Here is an 8,654-nt window from a genome sequence, read left to right as displayed (position 1 = left end):
CCCGCCGCGTCCGCTCGGGCGTTGGGCTGGGGGGGTGGGTCAGGATTCAGGGCTGCCTCTTCCCTTTGCCTCGTTGCTCACAGGGATCTAATTCGTTTCACTGGTTTCCAGCAGCAAAAGGCGTTAGCGCTCCCCGTCAGGCCACTGCCCTGAGCAGGTTTTGGCGGTGCGCAGGTACAGTGGGTGGTGACGGCAAAACCGCGCTTGACGGGCTGTTTCCTTCTCTAGTTGATGCAGGCCACAGAGCTGTCATCTTTGACCGGTTCCGCGGGGTCCAGGACGTAGTGGTGGGAGAAGGCACCCACTTCCTCATCCCCTGGGTGCAGAAACCCATCATTTTCGACTGCCGCTCTCGCCCCCGTAACATTCCTGTGATCACTGGCAGCAAAGGTGAGTGTTTGGACCCTCCAACTGTGACAGGACCAGATGCTCTGATGGGTTTTTTTGTTTCTTCTGGATGTGGAGATCTCATGTGTCCCGAGTCCAGTTTGGCACAGAGTCTGGAAAGGTTTGGTCTCAATTTTTTGTTCCAGAACAGCTTAAAAGAGCCTTCGGTGCTGTGAGTCACCCCCTGAAACGTAATGGCCCTGCCTTCACACTGGGGCGAGTAACTCCCTGTGTCGCAAACAAACTGGAGCTTAAACCCAGCTTAAGGTCCCTGCGGGGAGGGTTCAGATCCTGAGCTGTGGCGGGGAGTAAAAATCTCTCTTCTCTGCTGGCCAGAAGAAGCCTGAATGTTTGTTACTTCTCATTTAGCTGCCCCGGAGAGGAGGGCTTCGGTGTGTCTCCTGTGGTTTGCCACTAAAGTCCTGACTCTTCCTACAGATCTACAGAACGTGAACATCACGCTGCGCATCCTGTTCAGACCAGTGACTGCCCAGTTACCGCGGATCTTCACCAGTATTGGAGAGGACTACGATGAGCGTGTCCTGCCCTCAATCACAACCGAGATCCTCAAGTCTGTTGTGGTAGGGAGAGCGCTGGGCTCCAGCCATCACCTCTTTCCTCTTTAGCAGTGAGAGACCTGCTGGGGTGCGGAGTGTGTCATGATCCAGAATCGGGCTCCTCTTTCCAACCCCCCCCGGCTCTCACGGGCCACCCAGAAAAGCTCATGGCAGCGTGGGGAGAAGAATTGGATCACTCTGGGGCTGAAGAGTGCAAAGCCAGGCGGGGCCGGGGAGTCCAGCACTTCTCACTGTGGTCCCTCCGGATTTCAGGCTCGCTTTGACGCTGGCGAATTGATCACGCAGAGAGAGCTGGTCTCGAGGCAAGTGAGCGAAGATCTCACGGAGAGGGCAGCAACCTTCGGGCTCATTCTGGATGACGTGTCCTTGGTAAGAGTTCTCCCCTCTCAGGGTTTCTCTTTGGAGTGTGCCTGAAGAAAAGCAGAGGAGAGACTCGGAGAAGGGTGGGCTGGACCTTTGGACGTGTGGACGGTGTTTGTCTGTCTGGAATGTCGCAGTCATCGCTCCAGTCAGTACCTCTGGTGGTGTCGCTGGCCTGTGACCTTGAACGAGCCCTTGAAGGCTCTGCTGCGCTGGCTCGTCGACAGAGCTCACAGCTGCAGGGCTTCCCTGGTTCAAACGAAGAGCAGACGCTGCTGTGGGGGGTGGATCGGGCTGCACGTGGCTTTGGGGAAGGCGGCTGGTCCACAGACACCCAGAGACAAAGCGTCAGGCCCCAGGGGGCAGCGACAATACCCACATTTCACAGCATCTTTTCTCTGTACAGTGTTAGTTACTCTCCTGGCTGCGTAGTCTCCTACGACTATTCCAGGAGGAAGCTCTTCCCCTACCTCCCGGTGAGCTTTGGGAATGAAATCTCTTGTAATCTGGCTTCTCCGTGCACCCCTCCCTCCCTGGGGGTGTCCCTCAAAGCCTGCTCAGAGGAGAGGGACACGAGCTCTTGCATTTGGCTTTGGACATACAGGAAGCCTCTGCAGGAAGGTGCATTTTCTGCAAAACACGAGTTTTGACTCTGTTTCTGGCACTTCCCACTGAACACACCGCTGAAGGAAATCGGCCTCTCCCCCATCCCATCCCAGTAGCCCGCAGCTCTCCAGACAGCCTGGGCTGAGCACCCCAGTGCGGAGCGGAGCGTGGGAGGGGCAGGCTGAGCAGGCAGTGGGCTCCCTGCCTCGGGAGGGGAGCGCCCAGCACGCGGCTCTGCCCACCAGGCGCCCAACCAAGCACTAGGGGAGGGTGGTGTGTCTCTGAAGGGACTGGTGTTACTGGTCTGCTGGACTGGAGCTGTGCTTGTGGTGACTCCCCTGAGACTCCAGAACCGGATGGGGAGGCCCACTTGTCCCAGTTTCTGTTCTCTTGGGGCTACTGACTTTCTACCTGCATTCCAGTCTCGCTGCTGCAGGCAGGCTGGGAGCTGCAGGGTTGGCAGCGGTGCTGCTGGCAGCTGGCAGCGTTGAGGACTCAGTTGATTTCTGCCCTGCAGACCCATCTCACCTTTGGCAAGGAGTTCACGGAGGCAGTGGAAATGAAGCAAGTGGCCCAGCAAGAAGCGGAGAGAGCCAGATTCATTGTGGAAAAGGTACCTCGTCCTCCTGAGACACCTGGAAATGGTTCCTGGTATCTCCTTCCCGCTCCAGCTTGCAGCAAACATCGCACTTGCCTGGCCGGGAGGTGGGGCTGGTTGAAGGACAAAGTCACTTGAGGTCAGAATGCTGATACAGTTCCCAGCTCTGGCACATGGTTGTTGCATAGATAAAGGCTAAGGGTGATTTTGTGGGGTTTTGAGGTCTTTTTTTTTTGCTCTTACTCCTGTGTCATGGTCTGAGTGCGGAGCAGAAATGTCTGCATGGAGGAGAGAGGAAGCAGCGCTTGGGAGGAAGCATCAGTTGAACTGGGGTTCAGGGCTGAGGTTTGCAGTCCTGCTACACCTAGGTTAGTCCAGGCAGATGGACGTAACCAGCCAGAGTGATTACATGGTCAAAGTGTTTATCTGACCCGCGTTTAACTCCCCTGAAGTTCTCGGATCTTTCATAGACAATTTTCCACCAGGAGCGCCCGGAGGTGGGTTAATGTTTCATGAGGTTAGGACTGATAAGGCAATTTCAAGACAATTTTTCAACCTTTTTTCCCACAATAGGCAGAAAAACAGCCCGACAGGATACAGCTTTACAATGAAATCCCCTTCTGTCTTAGGTCTCCTAGCAGGGGAGAAGAACAGCAGGATGGTGAAGTGGGAATTGATATTTTAAAGACGACAGCAGCATCTTCCTGCTCTCTGCTCTGGTTCTCTCTGTTGCTCATTGCCCGTGTCATCTCTTCCCTTTCAGGCTGAGCAGCAGAAGAAAGCAGCCGTCATCTCTGCCGAGGGCGACTCAAAAGCAGCCGAGCTGATAGCCAACTCGCTGGCCACTGCCGGCGATGGCCTGATAGAGCTGCGCAAGCTGGAGGCAGCGGAAGACATCGCCTACCAGCTGTCACGGTCCCGCAACATCACCTACCTGCCCTCCGGACAGTCTGTGCTCCTCCAGCTGCCGCAGTGAGCCCGGCTCTGCAGCCAGAGCTAGCCTGGTCACCTCGACCTGCCAGAGCAGCCCCTTCCAAAAGAATCTTTGCCATTTCCTCACTGGTAAAAGCAGAGGAAATTAAAATTCAACCCATTTTGAATCCTTAATCAAATAAAACTGAACACTCTTGACAGCAAACCTGCATTCCTCCCATGTCCGGTCAGAGCAGCGGCTCTGCTGACCGTTAAGCTGGGTTTGAGAATTGCCCCTTTCCAGGCAGTCTGAGGAACAGGAGCAGAGTTTTCATCTGTTCCCTGCTGGGACAAAGAGGTCACCCCCAGTGACGTCCTGCCCACGAGCATCTGTGACCGCCAGGCTTCCCTGCGACACTGCGGTGCCTTTGGGCCGGCTGAGCTGGGGCCGATGCAGGCGTGCAGCTCCCTGGCTGCGGCGCAGGGACGCTCAGGGCTCGCTCTTCAGCCAAGCCAGTCTATTTTCAGGGGTCAGCTGAGAGTAAGAGACATCTCAGCGTGAGGACAGCAGCTCTGCCGTGCCTGTGTGAACTGGAGCAGGCTGAGTGGACTGGGGCTGGGGGTGAGAGATTCCCTTTATGCTGTAGATAATTTCAGGCATGGAGGAGAAGATCCTTCCTCTGCAGGAAACACTCCTCATTTACATGCCGGCGTGGGGCATCCCCATTTCTCCCCCTGCCACCGCACACCAATCTGTTTGCTGCCGCTCGCCCTCTCACGCAGTGTTGGCTCTTCCACCGAGGTCGGTGAAAGGGGCCATTGGCCTACTGCAAACGGCACCTGGGACGAGGAGGAGGTGACTGGGTGCTCCGTGGCTCAGGCAGTCGGAGGTGGGCAGAATTCTCCATTCCATCAACGCTCTTTATTTAGGGAACCTGAACTGTGAGGAGGATGTGATGGGTTTGAGGTTGTGTAACCAGTCTTCAATAAATGTCACGGTCCCAAGCGCAGGAGTGTGGGTTGCTTCATTTTTTTGATGCCTCAGAAGAGCGAAGGGGCAGTGGAGCAAGACCCCTCCTGCCTGCGCTGGGTTGTTTGGGTAGGTGATGCTTAGCCAGTCTTGCTCCTTGAAACATGATTCTTAGGCTGAATTCCTGCAGCAAGGGAAGGCTGAGAGTACCCTGAGGTTCTTCTGAGGGCTCTCATTGCTTTCCACGCACAGTTCAGGCTGCCGTTTGCTGCACGTACGTGTCATTTCAGGGTGCTCGTATGCTGTCTGTTATCCCCGACAGGGCATTCTTAGTGGCTGTCATCACACCCCAGAGGGCGTCGGAGCCCTCGGGAAGGCCGCTGTGCCTGGTGGGCTCTGTTCTCATACAGCGACTTCGGGTTGTTGCTCTCTCCGCTGTCTTGCCCCGCGTTTTCGGCTGGCCAGGGTGCGCTCTCGCAGCAAGGAGGTGCCTGAGCTTGCAAAATAGTTTAAGCAGCTGAGCAGCCAGGTCCATGACTCCCAAATAACTTCCAGACTCTTCCTCCTCCAGAGCTCTTGTTCCCTATTCTGGTTTACTGCTTCAGGCACTTCTAAGGAAGCTTCCACTGTTCTCCCAAGGCTCCTTTTAAAGCCCCCTGAGCGTTTCCTGCATTTCTCCCTCGGTTTCACGCACCAGCTGTTGGGCTCAAAACAGTGTGTCTGAAATCCCTCCTTGGCTTCCGTGGCTCGGCGTTCCCTCTCCTGCCAGTTCTGCAGTTTCACTGGAGTGTGGCATGTTTCCTGCTGCTTTTGCTTTTCGCTCTCTGGAGAAGGCTCCAGTGGTGGCCCTGAGTCTGATTAATCACTGTTTCCTTTGCTTTTGGGAGTAATTCCTTTCACAAATGTTCCCTGGCTGTTAACTGCTCCTTTACCCTTGTTCTGCCTCACTTTGTGCCTCGCGCTGCTCCTGAACCTGTAGCTGTCTCGGTGTGCGCTGAACCTCCTGTTTATATTGTGTTTATAGCTGCTCTTCAGCCTCGTAGGCCGTGAGGACCATCCAGCTCTCTGGCTCCCGATGGGAACGGCGACCCTAAAGTCAGGATGTGGTTTTGTGTGGCTGAGGGAACAGCCTTCAGCTTGCTGGGTGGGTGCTGCTCTGGGAGCCAGCGCTGCCCGGTGTCCTCCGCCAAACGTCTCAGGTGCTGGCAGACTCCTCGGGTGAAAACGAAACACAAAGCCAAGGTTGCATAGTCAGGGACCGGCGTTCCTGGCCAAGGCTGCCTGGAGGGAGTTGAAGGCTGAACTCCACTTCCCAGGATGCTGGTCCTTCCCTCGCAGCGTTCGGGAGGTGTTGGTGGGGTGTGAGCACTCGCTCGCAGCGCTCTGCTTGTCGGGGCAACAGAAAGAGCTTCAGGCTTGGGTAACATGAAGGCAGGCCGCCTTCGCTGCTCCCGCAAGGCGTCCCCTCCCTTGCTGTTTGGCGTTTCTAACTTGCTGCTCTTAATACCCAGTAACAAAACCTTGCTTGTGAAAGTGGAGCGCAGCCTGGGCTGGCGAAATGAGAGAGGGGGTCAAGGTGCCTGGCTTTGTGCTGAGGGCAGAGAGAGGAGTTCTGCTGAGCAGGTCCTGGTGTGCCCTCGCAGCGAGCCTGCAGGACCCGCTCGCTGCGCTGCTGCTCTGCTGGCCTGGAGGGCTGCAGGGCAGGGCTCGTGCAAGGGGAGGAAGATGCCGGGGGTGCTCCAGAAACAGATCTTCCCCCAAGAGAGAGGCTGGCTTGTGACCAGGCCTGGAGGAGCAACCACCCTCCGTGACGTGTTTACTCCGTGACCAGCAGGTGCCACGTGTTTTGGGTAAGGGGCTTCAGCCCCAGGTAAGCCATGGCCAGGGCTGGGCAGCAGCTGGGTGATGTCACTTTAAAGGAGGTGAGTTTCTGCGACCAGCAAAGCCAGCGGGCCCCAGTCGGGCTGTCACGCCTGATTCCCACTGCAGCGCGTGGCACAAGTCTGGTCGATGGCAGAACGCCCTGCACTGGGCGCTTACACTGGCTCTCTCTTGTGTGGGGCTTTCTGCTGCTCATTTAGGGGTTGCAGCTGTGCTAAAACTTTTGCTTTGGGGAGGAGAGTGCTTTCTGGGGTCAGTTTTCTTCATTTTGCCACCTATTCGCACAAACCCACTTTGAACTGAGTATGTTGAACAACTTTTAACACCCATCAAACTCGCCTGGCGTTGGTTTTCTCTGGAGGAAAGGCAGCATGACTGCATAACGCCAGTGCTTCCCCAGCAAGGCCGGATGTGGTCCTGGGCTGCAGAAAGCACAGCCTTCCTTAAGCAACCCAAAATGGCCCAAAAATTTACTCAGAGATAAACTCTGCCCCAGACAGAGGTGTCCGCTAGTCCGAGCTAACCCCCCTGCTGCCAGCTCCCTCCCAGAGCTGACCCACACCAGGTCCTCCTGGATCCTCCCATCTCCCTACAAATCATTGCATTTAGCACCCAAGTCTTGGGGCCGGGGGGTGTTTTGTGGGGTGAGCGATGGAGGCTGTGGCTTGGCTGCTCGCCGTGGTGGCCTGGAAGAGGTCACCTCTTTAGGAAGGTGAGGTGCAGGCGACCTGGGGAGCTGCCAGGCTGCTCTCCCAGCAGATGGCAGCAGCAGCCCCGCTCCCCGCACCGGGAAGGGTGGCCAAGGGGACCAAAGGGTGTCCGGGTGGAGACAGGAGAGCGGGGAGGTCACCGTGCCCTGGGCAGAGGATGCAGGTTGTGGATGTGGACACGGGCAAACACAACAGCGCAGTCTCCAGGCAGGGAAGAAAAGGCCCAAGCTGGCAGAGCTGTCTGTCAGGGAATGACACAACTTGGGAAGCAGGAATTCGTATGGGAGAGCCCGGTGCTGGGAAAAGCGTGGCAGTTCTCCCGTCGGAAGCCCTGTAGTTTTGTGGCCCCTGGAGAGCAATGGCAGCAGAGACTCATCCCGTGCATTTCTCTGATTACAGCCCCAAAACTAAACAGAGAGCAGCTCTGGGGCAAAGGTCTGCTGGGAATGGGCTATGTGAGACTGCTGGGGGCACTAACGGGCCCTGTACGAGGGGCTGCAGCCCTCCCCGCTGCCCCACCTCCCGCGCGACACCAAAGAGCAGCAGTTGGGTGCCACCTTCACGAGCGCAGGTGACATCTCCCTGCCCACCGCTCTGCCTTGGCTGCAAACCTTCAGAGAGCTTTGGTCTGGGGTTTTCCTTCCTGGGAGGCTTTGCCTTACTCCTACTTCCTTTCACACTAGTGAAGAGCTCAGCTCTGCACTGCCCACAGCAGCCGGGCCAGCCAACAACGTTCAGACCAGCCAAACAAGCTTTAGTTCGTGATAAACAAACACGAAACTGCCCAATTTCTTCTGTGTTCACCCTCTCTCTCCCTATTTCACAGATAACCAGCCCACCTGACTGTGGTGAAGAGGAGCCCGAACACAAGCCCACGGACAGGCCCTCTGGAGCTGCCACACTTTGCAGGGTGGCTGTGGCCCTGAAATGGGCATCTGCTCCCTGACAGTCACTGCGGCAGCAGAGCCCAGGACTCTGCAGGTAAGGGAGCTCCCCGAGTTTGTGATAATTCGTACCCTGCAGCAAGCTGGCAGCACGTCTGAAGTGGTTAGAGCAAGGGATAGGGAGGAGTTTCCTCATTGCTTCCTTTGTGCTGTTTATATCCAAGTGGATCCAGCAGAAAATGCCTCTGTCCTGAAACACAAAAGGATGTGGCGGGGTGGGGGGGAGCCCTTGTGGAAGCAGGAGGCAAAATGTCCTAAGTCAGGCTGGAGCTCAGCTCGGCTGGGCAATGGGGAGCAATTTTAGGGCCAAATTTGGTTTAATTATTCCCTGCCTGACACTAGTCAGCGCTGGGGGCTGAGACGTTCCTCATGTGCCTGTTTTCCATCAGAACTGAGCTGACTTCAGTCCAGCGAGTCCTGACTTCCACTAGTGTAATTCTCAGGGGTAGGTCAGATTTACATGGGGACAACTCAACTTTTTGTGCTTTGTTTTTCTACTTGGTGAAGCAGGAGACTGTCACAGGTGAAGAGGCATCAGGGTGAGTGACGAGGGACATAAAGTGTACTCTAGCAGAACAAACTTCCAGAGAAAGAGAGGCAGCTGGCGTCTTCAGAAAAAACACGGTGGATAATTTTTTTAAGCAGGTGCCCACCCATAGCCCACCATAGTGCTGGGTTCACTGTCCCCACCCGCAGAAAGCAATAAAA

General features: G+C 56.1%; 1 protein-coding gene across 1 annotated transcript; it reads left to right on the top strand.

Annotated features, from left to right (window-relative positions):
* Positions 1-174: 174 nt before the first annotated feature.
* Positions 175-3,658, top strand: PHB (prohibitin; the record flags this gene model as incomplete). Its single annotated transcript, XM_010139797.1, has 5 exons — positions 175-390; positions 826-968; positions 1,218-1,334; positions 2,449-2,544; positions 3,293-3,658. Coding segments are annotated over 5 exons (785 nt in total), but the record flags the coding sequence as incomplete, so codon positions are not given.
* Between the last annotated feature and the right edge of the window lie 4,996 nt (positions 3,659-8,654).

Source organism: Buceros rhinoceros, unplaced genomic scaffold (genome assembly GCF_000710305.1).
Source record: "Buceros rhinoceros silvestris isolate BGI_N320 unplaced genomic scaffold, ASM71030v1 scaffold16987, whole genome shotgun sequence".
In the NCBI taxonomy this organism is placed as follows: Eukaryota; Metazoa; Chordata; class Aves; order Bucerotiformes; family Bucerotidae; genus Buceros; species Buceros rhinoceros.
The sequence above is the reverse complement of the archived record's forward strand: the minus strand, read 5'-3'. Positions and strand labels throughout refer to the sequence as shown.